Here is a 24,860-nt window from a genome sequence, read left to right on the forward strand (position 1 = left end):
GGGGTCTCACCTTCGGGAACCGCTCCTTGTACACGTGGTTCATCATCACGATTTCGTTGTCGTAGGAGGAGGGGGAGCGGCCGGGGCTGCAGGGAAAGAAGTCTTTCCTGTCCAGCACCCTGCCTCCCTGCTGCCCGCCACTCCGGCGCGCACTTCTCTCTCACTTTCCTAGGGCCGAGGGTTTCAGGTCATGCACCAAACCCCAACCCTCCAAAAAGGAGATTCGGTGCCCGCCTACCTGAGGCTCCGAGAGCGGGGCCGCACCGCGGGGGAGCGGCGGCCACCATCCTCGTCCGTGATGCTCTCGGTGCTGCCGAAATGCTTGGACAGAAAGTGCAGCTCGTCCACCGTGGGCTGGTAGGGTAGTTGATGGAGGCGCTCCTGAGAGGAGCAGGACGACTGCGGAGAGCGGGGAGCGGGGAGTCACAGCCGCCGGGAGAGCAACACAGCACTCACCCAGGTCTGGCTCCCTTCGGTGATCCCAGAACTTAAGGGACAGAGTTTGAGGCTAGCTTCGGTTACACTGAGATCCTATCTCAAAATACCAAGGGGATGGGGGATACTGTCCTGCAGAAGCATCCGTGGCGCAGTGTATCCTCGAGGCCTTCCCCTAGACCACGCGGTCCTGTGCCATGGTCTCCTCCGGCCCCCCTTTGCCTGCTCTGTTCCATCCTACTGGTCCTGCTGGTCCTTGAACATGCCAGATGTGCTTCTGCCCCAGGGCCTTGGCATTAGCTGTTTTCCAGGCTTGGGTCTTTCCTCTGTGAATCACTTGCTCGGCTCCAAGTCTTGGCTGGATAGCTAGCTTTCTTCCCTTGCCGACTTCCTTCATGCTTTCTTACGTGGTACTGGGGATCAAGCCCTGATTTGTCTCTTTCCTTTCTGTCTGTCTGTCTGTCTGTCTGCCTCTCTATCTCTCTCTGGTGGTGGTGAGGAATTGAAGTAGGGTCTCATGTAGCTCAGGCTGGCCTTGAACTCCTGCTGACATCCCTATCTCAGACTCCCCAGCTGGGATTACAGGCCCACGCCACCTCAACCAACTGTATAACTGCATAACACAGTGAGCTTCAACTTGCAGCTGTTTCCTGTTTTCTGAGGCCTTATGGAGTTGACCAGGCTGCTGGCCTCTTGAACATCTCACTCCCAATCCCTCCCCATTCAAGCTGATCCTTTGTCTTGGTTTCAACCACTTCTTCCAGGAAGCCTTGCAAGTCATGTGATCATGTATCCATGCTTGTAAATCACCATAGCAGTGGATGGATAAGAGAATCAGAACTGTGTCTCTGAAGGGCGTTGAAAGAGAGATTTTTGAGGTGTCCAGTGTGTAAGCAAATGGGCTCTAGGTAGAAGCCATGGTGGCCTGGCTCTGGCCAGCTAAAGACACTTGGGCACCTGCCTTCATTCCCCAAGACTGTGTCATCATGGATAACAAGAAATGTGTAGGTTCCTGGGAAAATGCAGTGAGAGCAGAGATGGGCCCCGGGGAAAAGCTCTAATGGATGGACAAGTGGACACTCATAAAGGGCAGTGAAACCAGCCTCTCAGTCCATCTGGGACTGCTGGTCTTCACGGAGTCACTTCAGTCCCTACCCACCCATCCACCCACCTCCACATACTCACGGAAACGGTTGAGCTGGGTGTGTTGGTGCCATAGCCAGAGGAAGGGAGCGAAGCAAGCGACCAGCGGCGTCCATCCGCCCTGGAACCCAACCAAGTTGCTCAGAGCTCTGTCAGGGATCCCCTCACTCCTGGAGTGAGAGGCGCCACTGGCCATGACCAGCGTGGGTATGGGGGATGGGGATCCTCAGATACCTACGGCTTGCAGAGTAAAACGGTAACAGTGGCATCTTTAAGCCAGGTGCCAGGATCTTGGAGGAAGAATCCCTCTCCTTGGGACACAGGAGGGATTGGAAAAGCCCATCCAAAGGGAGCTAGGGATGTGGCTCAGCCATAGAGAGCTCTCTTAGCATGTGCAAGGCCAATCTCTTACATCCGAAATGATAACAATACAATACGAAGAAGCTAACACAAATAAATCATCCCCAAGGACCCCAGAATCTAACTCCAAGAAACTCCCACAAGAAATCTCTCAGAGAAGACCCCCAGGCATCTTCTCAGACAAAAAGAATCCTACCTCTAACAAACCCAGTGATACCCTGACTTGGACCTGTACAGTCTTGTTCACACAGAATTCCCCTCATAGTATAGCTACAACCACTCATGTGCATGTGCCTAGTTTGGTTGGGTTCACAGACTGAGCCTGATGGACTGGGACATGACTGGGATCCTCAGTCTCAGAAAGTGGAGGCAGGAGGATCTCTGTGAGTTTGAGGTCAGCCTGGACTACAGAGTGAGTTCCAGGACAGCCAGGGCTACACAGAGAAACTTTGTCCCAAAACAAAACAAAACAAAAAAAAAAAACGCACTTGTTGATCTTGCAAAGACCCCAGGTTCAGTGCCCAGCACATACATGGTGGCTCACAACCATCTGTGACTCTAATTCCAGGGACTCAGGAATTGATCCTTCTGAACCCTGCAGGCACCAGTAGTGCACATGATGCACAGACCTACAGGCAGTCATATACAAAACATATAAATCTGAAAAATTAAAAAAAACAAAACGAGGGCCAGTGAGATGACTCAGTAGGGAAATGAGCCTTGAAAGCCTGATGACCTGAGCTTCGTTCCTGGAACCCATGGTAGGTGGACAGAGTGGACCGACTCCTGACAGTTGTCCTCTGTCCTCCACATGAGCTCCACCACACACTCTGGCACACATACACATGAGTGTATGACATATACAAATAAAGAAATACATGTAAAGAAAAAAGTCAGGACTGGTGATGGCTGTGCACACCTTTAATCCCAGCACTTGGGTGGCAGAGGCAGGGGGATCTCTGTGAGTTCAAGGCCAGGTGGTGTACAGAGCCAGTTCTAGGCCAAACAGGGCTACAATAGTAAGACCCTGTCTCAAAAAAAATTGTGAGAGAAAAGGTGTGTGTGTGTGTGATGTGCTGGCAAACATCTGCAAAAACAGCTGCTTGATATGAAGGAGACTCTTAGTGGAAGAGGTTAATATCATCCTCCGTTACAGGGCAAGTTGTAGCCACCCTAAGCTACATGAGACCTTGTCCCAAACAAAACAAAACACATGCAAAAATTCAGACTGTTGGAGCTGGATAGGTCAGTAGTTAAGAGTACTTGTTGCTCTTGCAGAGGACCTGGGTTCAGTCCCCAGCATCTACATAGTGACTCCATGCTTCTATAACTCCAGTTCCAGGAGATCTGGTGCCCTCTTCTGACCTCAGAGGGTGCCAGGCACTCAAGTGATGTACACACACACACAAAATAAAATGAAATTTAAAATATTTTTAAAAATTTAAGCTCTCTCAAGGCCAGCCTGTTTTCGGAGTGAGTTCCAGGACAGCCAGGGCTACACAGAGAAACCCTGCTTTAGAAAGAAAGAAAGAAAGAAAGAAAGAAAGAAAGAAAGAAAGAAAGAAGGAAGGAAGGAAGGAAGGAAGGAAAGAAGATTCCAACGCTCAGCCAGGCATGGTGGAACATGCCTTTAATCCCAGCATTCAGGAGGCAGAGGCAGAGGCAGGTAGATCTCTGTGAGTTCAAGGCCAGTCTGAGCTACAGCTTGAGTTCCAGGACAGCCGGGGCTACAAAGAAAAACTAAGAAGAAAAGGGTAAATTCCAGTTCTCGGTCCCACACTCAGTACTCCTCATTAAAGGCAGTTGTGAGTATTCACAGCCCGGCACATGAACCCAAACATTGTACTCTCACACACTAACGCACACTCACATGCCCAAGCAGACAGTGACATAAAGGTGTACACAAGAGAGCCAAGACTCACACTGACACACATAGAGCTGCATCCTGACTCACACACTCTGTGCTTTCTCTTCATGCAGCTACACATTCGAGACTTTCATTCACTGTCAGACAGTCAAACTCCCACACAGCTACACACTCATCCAGTCACACTGATGCCCACACCCATTGATGCACACAGGCCAGAACTCCCTCCCATAGATATTATGTCACAGACATACACTCACATACATTCCCACTCACACAGGACCACAAACTCATCCAGTCCCACTGACATCCATTCATTGATGCACACAGGCACAAGCTTCACACACACACACACACACACACACACACACACACATTCCCACTCCCACACAGGCTACACATGCCTCAGAGATCCAGAGGTGGGGGTGTCCTCCTTTAACTCACATCTACAAGCCTACAGTACATACAGATGCACATTCCAAAGCGTGTGTAGGTCACTCATGCTTGCTCACACCCACACCGGCACTCAGATGGCCAGTCCCATAAACATACACCCTGATAGGGTGGGCTCTGGCCTCTTTCTACACAGAACAAACCCAGAGTCATGCTTGGCTCCCCATTTCCTTCAGCTAAGTTCTACTACTGTTGAAAGGGGATCCCCTCCCCCTCCAGGAAGCCATTCTCTATCCCCAGCTTCCCTACAGCTTTCATCAGTCTTCGCAATGACTCCTGTCCTCTTTCTTTCCTGCCTCACCGTCTCATCATGCTAAGGACAGAAACGGGGTGTCCTTCATCCCATACGACTGTTCCTTTCAGGTTCCTAACCATAAATACAGCTAAAGAAAAGTCACCCCAAATTCACTCCTGGTGCAAAGATCCCAATGACTCTCCACAAAAAGCAGGAACTCCCCGCCCCTCCCCACTTTTCATTATGGTCCCCAAGAAGATTCATTTAAATCCACCGCGAGAGAACCTGGGAGGCAAACGCAACATCTTACCTTTTGGAAGGTTGAGAAAATGCCCTAGCCACCCTCCCCCGCTGGAGGGACTGAGGCCCTGGATGGGCGGTGTGCAGTGTGCGCTTGCGCACCTCATCTTGACAGCCCTGTTCTGTTGCTATGGAAACGCTCGGCCAAGCGCGCAAGGCTAGGAGGAGGACGACCCTGGGGCCCCAGAGCGCTAGCAGTTTCCCTCCTCTCCATTCTGGAACAGTGATTGGCTCCACCTTTTTCAAAGCTCCTCCTTGAATTCTAGTGGCTTTTCCAGCTAGGACATTGAGGCCCTTCCACTGGTCCCCAGAGGCTACTCGGGTGCAATTAGGACAAGAACAGATGGTGGCCCAGACGGTGGATGGGGAGGATCGCACCGAGTTCTGGGGCCCTCAGGGGAGGGACTCACCTTCGGGAGGAAGCAAACGAGAAATGGGCGGGGGTGTTGGGAGAGAAGTTGCGGGGACTATCCAGGGGACTGCTACCTGCGAGAGAAAGGAGAGCTTTAGGGTCTTCTGATCACCAAAATAGGTTGCTAGGGACAGCTCACCCTTCTGATGCAGGCCTGTGCATATATGGTAGACCACGCCCCTTTTGCAGTGGCCCCGCCTCTGCAAATTTTTTAGGGGGGTTCGAGTCACTGAACCTACCTAGGTGCCTATTCAGCCTCCTCTAAGAAGGCTCCGCCCCTCAGCTCTGGCCCCTCCTTCCTGCCTCTACCCTGTCCAACTCTAAACCGGGAGCATCCTCGCCATCCATCTAGAGTGGCCCCGCCCATACAGAGATGGCCACGCCCGGCTGTGGCCCCGCCTCCTATGGTCTAAATCCACAAGTACCCAGGCTGCATCTTTGTCTCACCTAAGTGGCCTGGCAGTGGGGAGTGGGGTCGCGGCAGGGTCGGCGAAGTGCTCGTCAGGATGAGGCTTTTCCGGTTACTGGTGCGGCAACTGCCAGGGAAGGAGAGCAGGGATCGAGAGAGGCCCCAGACCTTTGAGTGTGAGCCTATGAAGCCAATTCCAGATCCTCACTTCTCTTCCATGCTGCAGCCAGTGTGTGACACTTCCAGGGTAGAGTGTGACTCGTGTGCAGCTCCGTGAGGTCTGTGTCAGTTATGGCCTGACAGTCACGGTGACACCATTAGTGATCCTGAATGCCTGTGTCCTTGAGATGCCCATAACATTCACAGTATGTAGACACACGAGGCACCCACTGTATGAGACCCACACTGAGGGACAGTGGTATGTCATGTATGCTATCTGTGTGACAACACATCTTTCTGCATGTGTGGTGCAGCGAGAAGCACAGCTTGTACACGACTGTCACTCCCGCATGGTGCGTGACTTCAGCTGCAGATGTGCGGTTATCAGCGTGAGAGACACTGGCTGTGTGTGTCCATCACTGTGTGTTCCCATCACTGTATGTGACACTGGGCACATCCAAGCATGCAACTATGTACCAGACGGGTACGTGCTATGTGACTGTGTGTCCTTGCCTCTGCAGAAGTCCCTGTGTCTCTTTATCCTGATGTCAATGTGATACAGCTGTTGTGATAGTGTTAGGTGCATGGATGTGTTATCCTAAAAATAGATCTGTGTATCTTGGATGGGAGCACCGTGTTTGGTGGGTGGTCTTGCATGTGGCATTCTACTAGAAATGCACCATGTGTGTGTGTCTGTGTGAGACACAGGAGGTGACCCCATTTGTCCATGGCTTTGACCTGTGCCTGAGTATCTGTGGTGCCTCCCAGTGTATCGGAGACACTAGGGTTGTGTGAGTGTGGTCATGTTCTGTGTGACGCCGTGTCACTATTTTCAGTGTGAGCCTGTGTTCGAGTTGGGAGGGTCCGTGCAGTGATAACGACCCCCCCCCTTTCCTCCGCCTAGCAGCTGCAGAAGAGGAGCCCCCAGTAGCTCCAGCCCCTACGCCCTCAGCCGCAGTGACTGAGCATATTAGCTTGTCCAAGAGCACGCGGATGGGGGCGGGGGGGAGGCCAGGCTGCGGCTATTGTTCTGAGGGTGCCAAGCCCCCCCTCCCCGCGGCCCCTACCCCCACCGGGCCGCCTGAGCCCACAGCGTCTGCAAACAAAGGCGCTGCAACCCCCCGCCGGCACGACCCCTGTCCCCAGCTCAGGCCTTTCCAGTCTCCAGCAGCACGGCCCGGCCCGCACCGCCCGCGTTCAACCCCATCCCCTGCGGGAGGGCACAGCGGGGACACCTCTGGCGCAGCTGGACAGAGAGCAGCATCCCGGCCCCGCCCTGCCGCAGCAGCCGGCGGGGCGGCTTCACCCGGGGGGCCAGGACAGGGTCTGGGGGTGGGGGTCTACCTCTTGGTGCGGCGGAACATGCTGCCGCCGGGGAAGGAGGGCATCGAGAAATTGGAAAGCGCAGTCCAGAGAGAGTCAGACATGACCCGGCGGCGGCGACATGGTGGCAGGTGCGGCAGCGGCAGCGCGGGGAGCGAGTGCGCTGGGCGGAGGCTGGAGCCGCAGCGGCGGCCAGGGGAGGGCGGGGGAGGGGAGGGCCCTGCTGCTGCGGCCAGTCGCGAGGGGGCGCTACGGGGTGTCGCCGCGCGAGGCCCCGCCCGCGTGCACGCCTGGTGCCCCTACCTGGGGCAGCATCCCGGGCATCTTTCCCCCAAGGCTCACCTGCTGCTTTTCCGGGGCAGGGGCAAATCCTTCTGGAAGAAAAAGGGGTAAAAGGGATGGAGGTCAGCGTGGACATATGGCCACTGCCCACAATGCGGCTCCACTCACCTAAGGAGCAAGAGCGTCAATCAGCATCACCATGTCACCCTTGCCTTCCTGATTCCCCGGAACCAAAACAGGGTCAAGTGCACAAGAAATAGACCCAACTGGACATCTGCAAGCATGTTCATGCCAATAAAGTTTTGTTTGCTTTCTGACAAGACAGACTCTCACTCGAGCGCAGGATGGCTTGGAACTCACTCAGGCTGTTCTCCAACCAGAGATCCTAGTGCCGCACCTCCCAAGTGCTCAGATCACAGTCGTGAGCCACCATGACAGTATTTGTAAAACTTTGTTCTTTGTTCTGGACAGGGTCTCAGGTCCAAGCTGGTCTTGAACTTGCTGTGTAGCTGAGGGATAACCTTGATCTTCTGATCCTGCCGCTACCCCTCCTCAGCACTGGCATTACAGGCATGCTCCTCCACACCCTGTTTATATGGTTCTGAATATCAAACCCAGGCCTTTGTGTACTCTCTCAGTTGAGCCATACTCTCAGCCATGAAAAAATATTTCTTGAGGGCCCAGTGGCCAGCAAGCTTGATCACTTGAGGTGGACTCCTAAGACCCACACTGTAGAAAGAGAGAACCCACTCCAAAAGAAAGCTGTGCACGGCCGGGCAGTGGTGGCACACGCCTTTAATCCCAGCACTCGGGAGGCAGAGGCAGGCGGATCTCTGTGAGTTCGAGGCCAGCCTGGGCTACAGAGTGAGTTCCAGGAAAGGTGCAAAGCTACACAAGAGAAACCCTGTCTCGAGAAAAAAAAAAAAAAAAAGAAAAAAGAAAAAAGAAAGCTGTGCACTTCTACACTCACACTGTCACACACACAAACAACTACAAGGTCCCCCACCCAGGAATATTTCTTGCTGCTGGTGGAGATGCACACCTTTAATTCCAGCACACAGGAAGTAGAAGCAAGAGGATCTCTCTGCATTGAGGCAAGACTGATCTACACACTGAGTTCCAGGTCACCCAGAGCTATACGGTGAGACCCTGTCTTAGGTAAATAAATAAACACATTTCTTGAACATCAGGTCTTAATGCTAGACACTGGGAACATGGCAGTTAATAAGAAAAATGAGTGCTTGGCCTTTGGGAAAATGCATTTAGATGTACTTGCTTGCTATTCCAACTACTCAGAAGGCTGAGGCAGGATGTTCTTGAAATCAAGACTGTCCTGGACTCCATAACAAGATCATAGATAATATCTTTAAAAACAATAACCCGCAGATATTAAATAAGAGCGTTACAGAAGTAGGCAGTGGAGAAACAGCTCAGTGCTTAAAAACACTTGGTTGTTCTTGCAGAGGACCCAGCTTCAGTTCCCAGCACCCATGGCAGCACACAGATGTCTGTAACTGCAGTTCCGGGGATCTGATGCTGTCTTCTGGCCTCTGTGGGCACTGCACACACATAGTGCGCAGACATACATGCAGGCAAGACACACATAAACATAAATAAAAATAGTGTTCAACATTATCCTTAGCTACATAGTGAGTTCAAGGCTATGTACTGAGATCCTGTCTCAAAAAAGAAAAGAAAAAGGGAAAAGTGGCTTGCAAGATGAGCCAGTGGTTTGAGCTACTGAGTCTGAGAACATGAGTTTGGTCCCTGGGACCTACATGGTAGAAGGAGAGAATGACTTACAGAAGTTATCCTCTGACCTCCACATGTGCCTCATGTTCATGACAGGCACCCACCAAGCACACACACACACACACACACACACACACACACACACACACACACACACACATTCTTTGTAAAAGGAAGGAAAGAAGGAGCAGCCATGAAGGATCTGTAGAGAGAGTGTATAGGTGACTGCAAGGATAAAGACCTGGAGATGAGAGGCAGCTTAAGTGTCTCAAGCATGAATAAAGAAATGAATGACTTCTTACATCCCAACAGCTCTGCCCACTCAAGGCCTACTCACAGATTTGGGGTAGCATGGTAAATGGGACTTTGAGAGGAGCCAAAAGCTCTTTAATTTAATATATTTCATATTTCATATATATATGCATGGTGGCACAGTTTATGTACACTGAAAATATATGTTACTCTCATTGGTTAATTAAAGAGCTGACTGGTCTATGGCTGGGAAGGAAGTGATTGGGTGGGAGAGCCAGACTAGGAGCATGCTGGGAAGAAGAAAGGCAGAGTCTCAGGAGTGGGGAGTCAGACACAGAGGAAGAAGGATGTGTAGAAAATGAGGTAACAAGCTATGAGCCACATGGTAGAACTTAGATAAGAAATATAGGTTAATTTAAGTTGTAAGAGCTAGTTAGTAACAAGCCTGAGCTATCGGCCAATCATTTATAATTAATATTAGGTCTCAGTGTGTGGTTATGTAGGAGCCAACTGGTGGGACATGAAAAATCCATGTGCAACATGATGGCTCACAATCATCTATAATAGGATCTGATGCCCTCTTCTGGCATGTAGGTATACATGCAGAGCACCATACATAAAATACAAATAAAAATTTTTGAAAAGATTTATTATAAAAAATAAATAAATAAATCTTTTTAAAAAATGAAAAGGAGGGCGAGGTGGTGTTGGCACACATCTTTTATCTCAGCACTTGGGAAGCAGAGGCTAGCCTAGTCTACAGCGAGATTGCCAGGACAGTCGGGTACTCAGAGAAACCTGTGTTAGCATTCAGATCTGCCCCTTGGGGACCCACCCAGAGTCCTGAAAACAACATCTTATGTAAAGCCCTCTTTAAAAGAAAACCCCTCATGCCTTAAACTTATGAGTAAGGAAAATAACGATTCGGGGTGATGCTGGAGTCCTCACTGCTAATGTGAGAAGAATTTTTGAGCCGGTAAAGGATACCCCATAAGGCGACCCTCCTACTTTGCGGGATGCCTGGGTGCAGTAGTCTGCCCAATCCCTATAAAGAAAGTCAGAAAGTTGACAAGCTGTCTGCACAGTTGTCCTGAGACTGTCCTGTGTGGTCAGGGCTGTCTTCCAAATAAATTGTGTTTATTCCCCCCCCCAAAAAAAAGAGAGAAAAAACCCTCCCCTTCTCTCTCTTCTTCCTTCCTTTCTCTTGCCAGGAGGGCAGGTGCATCTCCCCCCCCCACTTCTTTCTCTCTCTCTTCCCTCTCTTCCCTTCTCCCTTTAATAATAAAACTTTTCATGTGAGCGTTATCTGCGGAGCCCCTTGGCTCCACCCGCCAAGGCCGCCACCGTGCCATTTTTAAAATACAACACCCTGTCTTGGAAAAACCAAAACCAAAACCAAACAAAAAAAAGAAAAGAAGGTAGACGTTGTTACATTGTCTCAACCCTTTTGAGATGAGCGCAGTGGGATCAGTGACCACCATCTTGTCACCAGGGTCTTTCACAGGCTGAGTAGCAGTGTGGGTGGAAAGATTTGGGTGAAGGTTTCAAAAGATTTGTTCTGAAACAAGGTAGCCACGCTGTCACTGAACTGTCTCCACGTCCCAGGTACTGAGATGTAGATGTGAGCTAGCATGCCTTGCTTCAACGAGGCTTTTGAAGGAGAAAAAAGCACGTTAAGATGCTGGTGAGACTTCCCAGTGGATAAGGACCTTAATGATGAGTTCAAGACCCAGAATTCCATGGCTGGAGAGATGCTCAGTGGTTAAGAGCACATACTGCTCTTCCTGAAGACCTGAGTTCAATTCCCAGCACCCACTACAGGTGGCCCACAATTGCCTGTAACCCAAGCTCCAGAGGGATCCCATACCTCTGACCTCTGTGGGCACTGGTATTCATGTGCAAATACACACAGACATGTGGTGACTAAAACAGTTCTTTAAAAATAAAATACTTCTTGCAGGGCATGCTGGTGTGCAATTTTAATCTCATCACTCTGGAAGTATAGACAGGCGAATCTCTGTGAATTCAAGGCCAGCCTGGTCTACATAGAGACACCCTGTCTCAATAAATAAAAATAAACAAAATCTTTGAAAAAAAAAAAAGAATCAGAATTCTAGTCCCCAACACATACCCAAATGCTAGACAGGCATGAGGGGTCTCCATCAATCCCAGTGCTGGGGTTGGAGTGGAGATAAGGGATCTCTGGGGCAAACTGACTTGCTAGGCTAGCTCATGTTATCAAGCTTTGGGGTCAGTTACTAAGAACAGTGGAGGAAGACAGCAGGTATCAACCTCCAGCCTCAACACACATGTGCACATCCCTGTGTGTTCACACACATACAACACATGAACACGTGCATGCACACCACATACATACATGTACAAAAACAAGTAAATCCAAATCCTTTCTATGATCTCTCAGAGACAAAAACCTAGCTTTAAAATCCCAAATTTTCCTGGGTGGTGGTGGTGGTGGTGGTGGTGGTGGTGGCGGCGGCGGCGGCGGGGGCGGCGGGGGGCGGCGGCAGCAGCAGCAGAGCAGCAGCAGCAGCAGCGACACACGCCTTTGATCCCAGTGCTCATGAGGCAGAGTCAGGAGGATCTCTGTCAGTTCGAGGCCAGCCTGGTCTACTAGCGAGATCCAGAACAGCCAGAGCTGTTACACAGAGAAACCCTGTCTTGAGGGGAAAAAAAATCCCAGATTTGCCTTTTGTGACCTTGGCAAATGACCTTCCCAAGTACCCCTGTCTCCTAGAGAAGTCTGTGAGGTGATGCAGGTTTTACCATTTTAGGGTGGTACCTGGCACTTGGCGCATGCTCAGCAAGCAGTAAGTCCAGGGCAGAAGAGAGGCTCAGCTGTTATGGGCATTTTCTAACAAGCCTAGTCACCTAAGTTCCAGCCGCAGGACCCGCACAGTAAAAGGAAAGAATCTCCTCTAAAAGTTATGGCACACGCTCACAAACATACACATATATACATTCACACACACACACACACACACACACACACACACACACACACACACACGGAATAAATACGGCTGCAGAGAAAGAAAGCTGAGTAGTTTAGAGCACTTGCTCTTGCAGAGGACCCAGATGGCAGCTCACAGCTGTCTGAAATTTCAGTTATAGAGGATTTAATGCCCTCTTCTGGCCTCCATGATCCTTGGCTACTGGTAGTTCACAGACATACATGCAGGCAAAACATCCTTACACATGAATTTAAAAATAGTAATAAAAATTTTAAGTAAAACTAAAAAATGTCAAAGTAGTAAGTCGTAAGAAGAGTTATTAACCCTCTCTATCCTCTCTACCCTGGGAGCAGCTCTCCTGCCTCGGCCCGCCCCCCTGAAAAATGTATGCCTGCTCCACGTTCATCTCCACCTGCTTCCTGATCAGGAGCCTCTCAGCCGCTGAGTCGCCCACTGTCTGCAGTGGAGACGACCACAGACGTGGACAGACGAGGGCCCCAGCCGCTTGGCAGTCCCTCGGCCTCTGACCTCACTCATCCCTAGCTGCAGCTTCCAAAGCAGCGTCATATCTAGGGACAGCAACACTTGGGGCTGGGGCTGCTACAGTCGGGGTGGCTGGATCAGGGGCTGGGATTGGGACTCTTTTGGGGGAGCCTCATCATTGGGTGTGCCAGGAACCCTTCTCTGAAGCAACAGCTCATCTCCATCGCGATTCTGGGCTTCGCCCTCTCAGAGGCCATGGGGCTCTTCTGCCTAATGGTGGCCTTTCTCATCCTCTTCACCATGTGAAGCAGCTGTCTCCACTTCCTCCTCCCATAGCTCTTTCATGTCCCATCTGCCCTGTATGTTCCTTCTCCTGTACCTCCCCAGGAAGTCTGGGGAATATGCTTGGCTCAGGGTTTGACAGAAGACAAATAAATACTGTATTAATAAGAAAAAAAGAAGAGTTATTAATAGACATGCCACACAGCAGAAAATGTCTCAGAGGATCCTACCACTTCCATGTGCAAAGGGCATTCAGACAGGGCAGGGTTAAAGGGCAGCCTGCCCCGGGGAGCCACCGTGATCAGAAATCCAGACCAGATGACAGGTTTGAGGTGAATTGGACTCAGCTTACCAAGCTAAGCAGCCTTAATGGACCTAGCAAAACTAATGGACCTGGATTTTTCAGCCTTGGGGCCAAGGTCTCCAGACGTTTGTAACAGGTATGATAAGCCTTAAAGAATCCTTAAATAGCTGGGCGGTGGTGACACACGGCTTTAATCACAGCACTCTGGAGGCAGAGCCAGGTGGATCTCTGTGAGTTCGAGGCCAGCCTAGTCTACAGACCAAGATCCAGGACAGGCTCCAAAACTACATGGAGAAACCCTGTATTGAAAAACAAGAAAAAGAAAAAGAAGAAAGAGAGAAAGAAAGAAAGAAAGAAAGAAAGAAAGAAAGAAAGAAAGAAAGAAAGAAAGAAAGAAAGAAAGAGAAAAGAATCCTTAAATACCACCGAAAGAAGTCCTCAGAATGGACATCGGCAAGCTCACCATAAACATTCCAAAGTGGAGAAAAGGGACAAACCAGAGCCACAGAAATGTACATCTTCCTTGTATTCGGAAGGCAGAGGCAGGGGAATGTTTGTGATTTTGAGATCAGCCTGGTCTTGTTTCAGGACAGACGGGGCCACACTGTGAGACGCTATGTCAACACATTAAAAAAATTAAAAGATAAAAGTAAAGAAAGAAGAGAAATTTAGATCCTTGGAGTCATGTGACCTCCCACCCCCCTATCCCTGCTTCTCCTGGCAGGGTACTGTGGCAGGACATTCCAACAACCAGCTCTTCCTATTTAAGATGCTAACTGCACACAGGCGACTCTGGCGCTGGGGGATAGTGGGACATTGGCTTAGCGGTGGAACCGATGCGCGTGAGTGGACCCAGGCATTGAAGTGGCTAGCTCAGAAGGGGATGGTGGCTGCAGTCTGGAGAGCAGAGATTCCCTGCCTATAGCATGTCCTGAGCTGAGTGGGTGAGCGGTAATATAGAGGTTGGGGGCGGAGTCCTGCGTCAGAGACAGAGTCCCGCGTGGCGTTGAGCCAATGGGATTCGGCGCCTGTTTGAAGGACCGGGACACACCCCGTTCAGGCCCCGCCCACTTCCATCCTTCAGCGAGGAGCGGGTGGCTTGGACCGGCTTAGCCACTGTAGTACTTACTCTGGCTTTGCCGCAACTCCCTCCGTACTCAAGACTCACACTCCTGATCTACCCTGGGAGCAGGAGGGAAAGCGAGGCAGGCGTCGAGAAGCCTGGGCTCTGACACCCTGTTTGAAAGCAAATTAGCTTTCCAATCGGGAGCAGCCAGCCTCCTGGGATGTCCTTCTTACTGTCTGAATCTCATTTCCCCCCTGCCCTGCTGGTCATTTCTCCGTGGTCTTGATCTTGGAAATGGTGCATTAAGGGAGCCTACAATTGGACAAGAGATTGGGATCACAACTGATTTAATCTAGATTCTGGAGTACAAGCAGGGGCTGACCTCCAAGGAGGCTCAGAAGGACCAGCTTCCAGGTAGTCCTAGGCGTGAAGCATTGATTATTTCCCCTATGAGGTTAGTTTATGAACTCAGAAGGGCAAGACCCAGATCTCAGGGGACACTCTCAGCCTCAAAATCCCTACCTACCTTGGGGGGTGGGAACTCCTGAGGACTGGATTTGTTCCAGCCTTCCCTCACTCCAACAACCCTCAGTATCCCACTCTGTGCAGTGGACTCACGCCTCCTGCGCCTGCGCAGCCTGGCGACCAACATCTTCGAAGACTGCAAGGAGCTAAAAATCGCTCCCGCCCACCCACAAGCTGGGCTGGACTCAGGGATCGCGGGCGGGTGTGTGTATGTGTGTGTGTGGTGGGAGTATTGTAGTGGAGGGGGTGAAATGGAAAGCGGGAGGCTGTCTAGGTGCCTGTCCAATTAGGGCACTAGGAAGAGTCCTAGTGGCCAGACAGGTGAATGGAGGACTCAGGGTAGCAAGCCTGGGAAGGGCTCGGGGTGGTCAGGGCGAGGCTGACGAACAAACATGTTTACAGCTGCTGAAGCGCTGGTAGCCCCGAGGGGCTCGAACCCTGGGGCAATAACTTTACTTGCCGCACCTTCACCCCCAGACTATCCAAGCGCCTTGGCGAGGACCTGGGCCCCGCTGCCTCCGACTCCGGTGGGGCTAGACGCCGCCCAGGCCGTCCTCGAGGGGGCGCGCTAGGATGCAGCCCCTCCAGCAGCCTCCGGGATACCGGGGCGACGCCTGAGGGGCGGGGTCCGCGCTGCCAGGACGCGCGGCCACTGCACTCCTGGCCCAGAGCATCCTCCGGCCGTAGGAAGGGACGCCGCGGCCGACCCTGGCGCAAGTTCTCCTGCCTCCTGCTCGGCCCCGCCCCAGGGCACCGACCCCATCCCCTCCTTGGAGCCCGGGCTGCGGCGTACCTGCAGCCTCCGGCGGCGGATCAGGCCCGAATCGTCCATGGCGGCGGCGACTTTGGTCCGGGGGAGGGAGGAGGGAGGCGGCGGCAGCAGGAGGAGGGAGGAGGGAGGAGGGAAGAAGAGAGAAGCCTCGGGGACCGCGGCGGCGGCGGCCGGCGAGGGGGGGGCGGGGGCGGAGCGAAGCGGGGCGAGCCAGGCGCCGTCACTGCGTCTGGGAGCCGGAGCCCGGTTTCGGCCACCGCTGCCCGCGCTGGGGGGCGAGGGGGAGGGCGAGCAGGGGTGGGTGGGTGGAGCCTGCAGATGTCCCTAAGGGAGGCATGCTGGAGAGAGACCCTATCAAGACATTCTCTTCCACAGACCCGCCAACCCAAGAAAGATCCCCAAGGGAGCTCTTCTCAACAGACGAATTCCCGGTGCGACTAGCGGGCCCCCACGGGAGACACATCCCCACAAGGGTGTGATCTGCCATGAAGAGCTATCCCTTCACCCTGAAAATCACTCCTAATAGAAATAGTGTCTGAGAGGTGATGCTTCATCTCAATTTCCCCCTTCCTGAAGAGGCATTTCTTCAAAGACCCCCATTGGTGACATCTTTGGGGATCCTGGAGAGAATATCCCCCCCAATGGGACCACTGGAAGGCATATTCTCTTCTCTGTGGGAAATTGTCTCCACCCCAGGGCACCCTCAGATCCCCACAGATGCATTCTTCCAGAGTCACGTGTTCAAGCAAGAGGCTGGTCCTTATGGGAGTTTCCCCCTCAGAAAAACGTGTATATACACTCAGACCGCCTTCATTTGCCTGCCCCAAGACAGAGCTCCTTAAGTAAGTCCTGTAGCCCCTCCAGAGTCTTTGCCTCATGGTCAGGATTAAGGAGTCAGGCCAGGTCAGGATATATTTATAAGAGTGATTAGCTGGTAGCTGGGGAGGGGGCAGATGGAGCGATTCTTAACTCCGCCCCAGTTCACTCAGCTGAGGCCAAAGTAGACCATACTTCCCAGAGTTGGAGAGGACATCCTGTGAGCCTAGACAGAGCGGGAAGAGCTTTCCTAGGGTGGCAGCCTGTAGCTGAGGTCTTGGAGGGCAGGGTCTCCGGACTAGAGTGACCTCTGCCGGACACCGGAGGCGACAACGAGGTCTGGATCAGTGTGTTCTTGGTGGTTGACCCTCCAGTCTGCACCTGGTTGATGTTGCGTCTTTGTGTCCCTATGGCCAGCGAGGCATCTCAAGGAGTCTATTGCTTGTATTTGTCTCTGTCCGCGGCTTGTATTTTCCCTTGTTCCCAACTAGGAAAGAAAGCTGTCCCCGGTGCTGGCCTCCTGCTCCTGTCCACGGTGCTGAAAGAGGAACACCCTGAAGACGACGAGGGCCTGTGTTGCAGAGAGTCTTGAGAGAGGCAAAACCCACAAACACGATAGATATGACCCACAACCACCTTGGGCCAGCCCAGACAAAGGCTGTATCCTGTAAGACTTAGCTCCTGGGGCCTCTATGATGTCACTGTTGCCCACAGAAAGATAGAGAAGCTGGAGTTCAAGTCCAGCCTGGGAGGAAGCATTAATTCATTAATTTCCTTACTCAACATTTACTGAGCATGCTCTGTGTGCAAGTGCAAAATAGTATTTGGTAATATGGGAGTTCAGCAATTAAAAAACACCAAAAATACATCCCTGCCTTGGGGCCAGAGAGGCTGAGCTCCACAACAAGCAGCACACCGGCTGCTCTTCCAGAGGACCTGGGTTTAGTTCCTAGCACCTACCCATGTGGTGGCTTACAGCTATTCATAACTCCAATTCTAAGGAATGTGATATCTTCTTTTGGCCTCCGTGGGCACCAGGAACAAAGACGATGCACAGACGCATGCAGCCAAAACACCTATATGCATAAAATAATTTAGATTAAAAAAAGAGTAACTGGTGCTCTTGCAGAGGACCAGAATTTGGCTTCCAGCACTCACATTGGGTAGTTTATCATAGCTTGTACCCTCAGCTCTAGGTGACCAGAGGCATCTGACCGCCCCAGGCACCTACATTAAAGTAGTGCACACATACCCCCCAAACCAACCCAATGCATTCTAAAAATTAATTAAAGTAAGTCTTAAAAACGCCTGTCTGACCCTGAGACAGGAGGGAGACACATTTCTGGTGGTGGTATACATATTCTATTAGGATGGATGCCTATGTTCTAAACACATGCATATGAAATATGAGTACAAGCAGAAACAGTGCTCTGCACATACACTTCTGTGCACACAGGTATTCTACAAATACATTCACAAACACTGCATATCCTTACACATGCATACTCCTCAAAGATACAAACAAGTATTCGTACATGCTGTGTACATACTCCTCGAATAAAGACCCATATTCTCCAGAAACACATGTAAGGGGTTGGGGAGATTGCTCAGTGGTTAAGAGAACATACCACCATGCAGAGAGCCCAAGTTCAGTTCCCAGCACCCAGGTCAAGCAGCTCACAACTGCCTGTAACTCCAACCCCAGGGGGTCTGATCAGAGGACTCTGACCTCACAGGGCAACCACACTCATATCCACAGACCTGTATGGACAGACAGACAGACAGACAGACAGGCGCACGCGCACACACACACCACTAATTTAAAATACTAAAATATAAAAAAGAAAACTACAAACATGATCAGCAAAGAAAATCACACACAACATATATAGCTATTTGCAAATATCCAGCAAACACACACACACAATGTATATAAACACACATGTATATAAAACACATCCTCAGGCTGGAGAGATGGCTCAGCAGCTAAGAGCACTGGCTACTCTTCCAGAAGTCTTGAGTTCAATTCTCATCAACCACATGGTGACTCATAACCATCCATCATGGGGTCTGATGCCCTTCCCTGGCATAAAGACATACATGCAGATAGAGCACTCATACATAAAATAAATAAATCTTTAAAAAAAGATATCTTTTAAAAAAATCTCACACTCTGCAGTCATACAAACATGTATTTAGGAAACACAGACACACAGATATTTATTAATGCAAGCACACTCAAAAAAAAAAAATACAAACACCCAAGACACACAATTCCAAAACCCAGGGATGCTCAATGGTACACAATCCCCCTAATACACAGATACATCTTCCTTCCACACAGCTCACATACAGGTGTTTCAAAGTTGTGCATGCCCTCCTTCTCCAGTGCTGTCCCCCCACCTGACTATCCGTCCCAAGTTGAGTCAATTCTATGAAGACTGAGATTGTTGTATCTTGTATAAGTGCACCCCCAGGAGACAGTACAGAGCTGCTATGTTTATTTATTTGTTTGTTTTTGAGGCAGGGATTCTGCTGTGGCTGTCCTAGAACTCACTCTGTAGACCAAGCTGACCTTGAACACAGAGATCCCCCTGCCTCTACCTCCTCAGAGTGTGTGTTTAGTATATGTCTATTGGCCAGGTGGTGGTAGTGCCCGCCTTTAATCCCAGCGCTCGGGAGACAGAGGCAGGTGGATCTCTGTGAATTCAAGGTCTACAGAGCAAGTTCCAGGACAGCCAAAGCTACACAGAACCTTGTCTTGAAAAAGCAAAAAAATTAATAAAATATAAATAAATATTGAATTAATGGACAGAATGCTAAAGGACACAGATTTACAATAACTGCAGAAAGGCACAGTAGCATGCACCAATAAACACATGAAACCACCTACCCAAGAGATATCCTCTCACACAAACCAGAAAAGAGACACAGATGTAGGATTACCCACCCATCATAGAACACATCGTACACAGAGAGGGAGAGAGAGACAGACAGACAGATCTTAGATCCCAAGTTTAACATAAAGCAAGCTTATGGGTATAAATGCACCAGTCCCAAGAGCACCTGTTTTGTGGCTGTGGGGGCGGGGCTTTCCAAAGCCCCGCCCCTGGACCAAACCACACCCCTTAAGTTGCCGCTATTTGCTGGCCTTGTTCTGTGGTTCTGAGGTGTCTCAGCAGCTCCTGTACTCCAGCCTGCTAACAGGTGAGTGACAGGGAGAAGGGAGGCGGGAATCTTGTCTCCCACACCCTTGCCTTCCTCTGCCTAGAACCTTGTAGTATCTAGTCGCAGCACCCCAGCCCCCGCTGTGCAGCTTGGTACTAAAGGTCCAGCCCCGGGTGGAAGCTGCTAAGCTGATTGTGAACCGAGAGAAGGTGACCGTGAAAGGAGTGAGCGAGAAGCGAGAAGCGGGGCGGGGCTGAAGAGAGAGAGGAAGTCCTGGTTGGAAGAGGGGCTTGGAAGAGCTGAGGTAGTCCTGTTACTCTGAAGGAAGTTAGTAGCAGAGGGCAAACAGGGTGAGAGATTGTTGGCATGTGTGGTTTAAGCTGGGGGCGGTGTTTGGGCCTGAAGGAACAGGGGGGATGTGTCTGCTGGGAGGGGCTCTTGGGTGAGACTCCCCCTAGAGTTCGGAGAGCCCTGGCCTTTGCCTGGCCTCCTCCAGCATTGCCCATGCTCTGTGCTGCCTGGCATTGATTTCTGGTGTGCACCCGCCAGTGCCAACCTGAGCCTCCAAAAGGATAGTCATGCCTCATCCCTCCATCTCAGCTGGTTCTTGTCTCAGGTGGACATGGCCCACAAAGGCCACTTTCAACCCAGCAGCCTGGACTGGGCCCTGCGACTGATCCTGGCATGGATCTTCTCGGTGGCCTGTGGAGGGAGCCACCCTCTGCAAACTAGATTCTGGGGACACCCTGGGCTGGCAGCCAATGTGGGCACAAGCCAGCTGCACCTAGCAGGTGAGCTCCCTACCTAAGTCCTAACACCCAGAAGCCCACTCACACCCTCCTTGTAGGAGGGGCTTCGTGTAGCCATGAGAGTAGTGAAGAACGCTGTTCTCTGGGTGTCGGACTGCTCCGTCCCAAACCCACACCTTGGTGCTCTGTGACCTTGAGCAAGTCAGTTGACCTGGGTAGAGAGTGACGCCCACCTGTAATCCCAGCACATGCGTGGATGTAGGGGATTAGGATTTCAAGGCCAGCCTCAGCTACACAGGGAGTTGGAGCCCAGGCTGAACTACATGAAACTCTGTCTCAAAATAAATAATTAGGACTGATGAGAGGACTCAGTCAGCAACCTGGGTCAGGTCCCTGGAACCCACATGCTGAAGGGAGAGAACCCAGTCCTGCAGCTTGCCCTCACCGCCACACTTGCATACACACTGTGGCACATGAGCAGTCACACACACAAGTTCATTAAATATAATTCTAAAAATTACTATAAACAGTGCTGAAGATATAGCTCATAGAATGTGTGCCTAACATGGGTAGTGCCCTAGATCCAGTCCCCAGTAAATAAAAATAAAGAGAAATCACAGACCTAACATACAGGTGTTATGGAAATTAAGCCTATAAACACTGTGCAACCCCTTAGAAACACAGATATAACCTGATTATTACAGGTGATACGCCGTTATTACTACTTAAAGTTGCATTTCCAGAAAAATGTCTCCAGTAATGGGAATTGAACCAAGTGCCTTCCACATGCTAGGCAAGTGCTATTTCACTAAGCCCTATTTTTTGGTTTGTTCTAATTTTCAGTCAGGATCCCTCTAAGTTGCCTAGTTTGGTCTTAAATTTGAGATTCCCCCTGCTTTAGCCTCCAAGTGTCTGGGATTACAGATCCATGCCATTTCATTCAGCTCAAGAGAACTCTCTTTAAAGTTTTTCTCTTTGGGATGGCTGATAAAATTCCTATTGTCAGGGTACCCTCCATCCTCGGTTCCACAGCCTTCCCTGAGGATCCAAGATCCTGGTTCACAGACATCACCCCTGCCAGAACCTTGTTGTACCTCAGATATAGAAGGACCAGAGGCATCAAACCCAGGGATCCTTCTAGAAAGCTGCGGTGCACCGAGCCCGGAGTGAGTACTACGTCCTCTAGCCTGACCCGTTCTTTGTCCTATTAGAGCTCGCCTTAGTCAGTCACACTCTTAACTCCCCCCTGAGAACTGTGCCCCGCCTGCCCTGTGTCTCCCACGTCCAGATGTGAATTCTTCCTGGGACACCTTCAACGTGCCCTCCGCAATCGCTTCCACGGGCTGCTGCTTGGAGTACACCGAGTGCAGCCTCTCTGCCCGGAGCTCTGCCGGATTTGGTAAGGGAGGCGGGGACAGGGACGTGCCCTACGGTATGGGCGGGACCGGGACCGAGGGCCTTAGTTCGCTCGTACCGAGCCAGGGTGGGTCTATGAGAAGAGAGTGGCCTACTATTTAAGACAAGACAGCGTGAAGACGTGGCTCTGGTGGACCAGGACGTTTCAAAAGGTTCAAGCTTTTGACTCTTAGAGGAGCTAAAAGAGGTGGGAATGCAAGGAGCTGGTCACAAATAGGTTGTCTGGGCTCAGTGGTTAAGAGTGCTAACTACTGGCCAGGCGGTGGTGGCGAATGCCTTTAATCCCAGCACTCGGGAGGTAGAGCCAGGCGGATCTCTGTGAGTTCGAGGCCAGCCTGGGCTACCAAGTGAGTTCCAGGAAAGGCGCAAAGCTACACAGAGAAACCCTGTCTCGAAAAAACCAAAAAAAAAAAAAAAAAAAAAAAAAAAAGAGTGCTAACCAATTTTTCAGAGGACCCGAGTTCGGTTCCCAACATCCATGTCAGGCCCACAGTTGCTTGTAATTCCAGCTCCAGGGGATCTGACATCCTCTTTGGAACTCCCCTGGCACTTTGCACATACAAGATGGACACATGTAACTTAAAAATAATTTTAAGCCTGGTGGTGGTGGTGGTGGTGGTGGTGGTGGTGGTGGTGGTGGTGGTACACGCCTTTAATCCCAGCATTTGGGAGGCAGAGGCAGGCAGATCTCTGTGAGTTCGAGGCCAGCCTGGGCTACAGAGTGAGTTCCGGGACAGCCAGAGCTACACAGAAAAACCCTGCCTCAAGAAACCAAAATAAATAAATTAATTAAAATAAAGTTTTTTTTTTTTGGTTTTTCGAGACAGGGTTTCTCTGTGTAGCTTTGCGCCTTTCCTGGGACTCACTTGGTAGTCCAGGCTGGCCTCGAACTCACACAGATCCTCCTGCCTCTGCCTCCCGAGTGCTGGGATTAAAGGTGTGTGCCACCACCGCCCGACAAAATAAAGTTTTAAAGGGGAAGGGAGTGGACACTGTGGTGGTGTTGGTGGCCTGTGGTATCAGTACTTAGGAAAGAGGGCCAGGAGTTCAAGGTCATCGTCAGACACAAAACAGCTTCTAGACTAGCTTCAGATCCTGCCTCTAAATACATAAATAAATCTGGGAAGTGAGCCCTGCAAAGGCTGGGTTGGGCTTTTGAAGGAATGGGGCCTGAAGGATGAGGTCTTGGTCTGAGAGCAGGACAGTGGTCTTTAGAAGCCAACTGGCTCCAAAGCCCTAACCCAACTTCCCTTTCACAAACCCAGGTTCACCACCTGCGAAGCAGATTTCACCTGTGGCCCGACTTGGCTGCAGCCCTCTGGGAAGAGAGGCTGTGAAGCCAGCTGCCGAACCTACGGGCAGGTGAGGAACAGAGGGTCAGGGGTACTGACATGCTCCAACACCCAGGTTCATGATGTCTTTTAACTAGTTACTTTTTTGAAATAAGGCATTTCTACATGACCAGGCTGACCTTGAACTCTTAGAGATCTGCCTACCTCTCTCTCTCTCCAGTGCTATTAATGCCCTTAAAGGTGTGGGTTACCACATTTGGCTAATCTTTATTTTTTTTGTTTTTGTTTTTCAAGAGACAGGGTTTCTCTGTGCAGTTTTGGAGCCTGTCCTGGATCTCGCTCTGTAGACCAGGCTGGCCTCGAACTCTCAGAGATACTCCTGGCTCTGCCTCCTGAGTGCTAATCTTTATTCTTTAGAGATTTATTTTTATTCCGTGTATGAGTGTTTTTTCTGCCTGTACGTGCACCACCTGTGTGCCCTGAGGAGGTCAGTACAGGGTATGGAGTCCCTTATAATTGGAATTATGGTTGTGAACTAGTACATGGGTGCCGGGAATCTAACCTGGGTCCTCTGTAAGAGCAGCCAATGCCCTTGCCGGCTGAACCATCTCTCCAGCCGGGTGCTTAGCCTTATCTTGGCCCATCTCAGTTTACCTAGCCCCTAGGCTCAGGCTCCACTCTTCCACAGTCCCAGCCTCGGTGTGGGGTGTGTGGATAGTGTCCCAAGAGCCCACTGATTCCAGAGTCTCCTTCCAAGTTACTGTCTTTGCTGTGGGTTCTCAGCAGGGCCAGGAAACCTGTCGCCCCGCCCCTGGCTCGGCCCCGCCAGAGACCACCAGTCCCTTCAAAGGAACGCCCAGACCCTCCCATTGCCCAGGCCACGCCCCCAGCGACTCAGGCTCCACCTTCTCGAACCCTGACCCCACCCTTTCTCCTAGACCTTCGCCAATGCAGAAGACCTGTGTCGCACGGTTCTGGGCCACGCACTGCCCGTGGCAGCTCCTGGCTCACGTCACTGTCTCAATGTCTCCATCTCCTCTCCACGCGCCCGCCGCCCTCGCGCCTGGATCTCGAAGGCTGCAGGCAGCGGCAGCGGCAGCGGCGACGGCGACAGCCCTGAGTAGATGTCTGGCTTTCAAGTGTGTCCCTTGCCTGGGCCAGGAGCCAGGAGCCACCCAGAAACACACCCCTCCCTCTCTCCCTCCCAAACCGTGCCCTGGGGTTGCTTAGACAGGCCTCTCTACCCGTTATCCTAGAAATGGCCCAACTCTCGCTTAGTCTGCTCTTTCCCAGAATAAAGTTACCGCCTAGACCATGCTATACGATGTGGCTGCTGCCTGGGGAAGTAGTTGGGAAGAACTGCCAAAAAGTAATCACCTCAGAGGGGAAGAGGAAGGAGAGAGGAAGGAAAGGAGACAGAGACCAGGAAAATGGCACAGCAGGCCAACTCTGATGACCTACATCTATCCCCAGAACTCACACAGTAAAAGAACCAGCTCCTGCAAGTTGTCCTCTGACCTCCACATTTGCGGTGGCACTCGTGTCCCTTTCCCCCAAATAAATAAACAAATAAATAAATGTAATGAAATAATTTTTGGCTTTGAATCGGCATCTCATTATGTAGCCTTGTCTG

The 24,860-nt window shown here is 51.2% G+C and overlaps 2 protein-coding genes, 1 non-coding gene and 1 pseudogene across 4 annotated transcripts in view; 3 read left to right on the forward strand and 1 right to left on the reverse strand.

Moving 5' to 3' along the window:
* The window catches only part of Mast1 (microtubule associated serine/threonine kinase 1), a 33,241-nt gene extending 17,363 nt beyond the window's left edge, over window positions 1-15,878 (reverse strand). The window contains exons 1-7 of one of the 2 annotated variants that reach the window (XM_028862220.2): window positions 15,808-15,878; window positions 7,439-7,470; window positions 5,653-5,741; window positions 5,204-5,279; window positions 1,621-1,699; window positions 239-399; window positions 11-86 (exon numbers count right to left, since the gene is read on the reverse strand). In XM_028862220.2, coding sequence (XP_028718053.1) covers window positions 11-86; window positions 239-399; window positions 1,621-1,699; window positions 5,204-5,279; window positions 5,653-5,741; window positions 7,439-7,470; window positions 15,808-15,846 — 552 coding nt within the window. In that variant the 5' untranslated portion in view covers window positions 15,847-15,878. Of the gene's footprint in view, window positions 1-10; window positions 87-238; window positions 400-1,620; window positions 1,700-5,203; window positions 5,280-5,652; window positions 5,742-7,117; window positions 7,235-7,438; window positions 7,471-15,807 lie in introns of those variants that run through there. The other variant, XM_028862219.2, reaches the window with a different exon arrangement.
* Window positions 10,273-10,423, forward strand: LOC114687654. Its single transcript, XR_003733693.1, has one exon. It is a non-coding gene; the product is annotated as a U12 minor spliceosomal RNA (small nuclear RNA).
* On the forward strand, window positions 12,738-13,195 carry LOC114687633 (annotated as a pseudogene).
* A 3,539-nt stretch (window positions 15,879-19,417) lies between the features above and the next one.
* On the forward strand, window positions 19,418-24,505 carry Rtbdn (retbindin). The gene is given in 6 exon segments (XM_037206466.1): window positions 19,418-20,561; window positions 21,526-21,685; window positions 21,808-21,918; window positions 23,201-23,297; window positions 24,166-24,353; window positions 24,484-24,505. Coding segments are annotated over 6 exon segments (747 nt in total). The 5' UTR covers window positions 19,418-20,392.
* The last annotated feature ends 355 nt before the right edge of the window (window positions 24,506-24,860 follow it).

Source organism: Peromyscus leucopus, chromosome 5 (genome assembly GCF_004664715.2).
Source record: "Peromyscus leucopus breed LL Stock chromosome 5, UCI_PerLeu_2.1, whole genome shotgun sequence".
In the NCBI taxonomy this organism is placed as follows: domain Eukaryota; kingdom Metazoa; phylum Chordata; class Mammalia; order Rodentia; family Cricetidae; genus Peromyscus; species Peromyscus leucopus.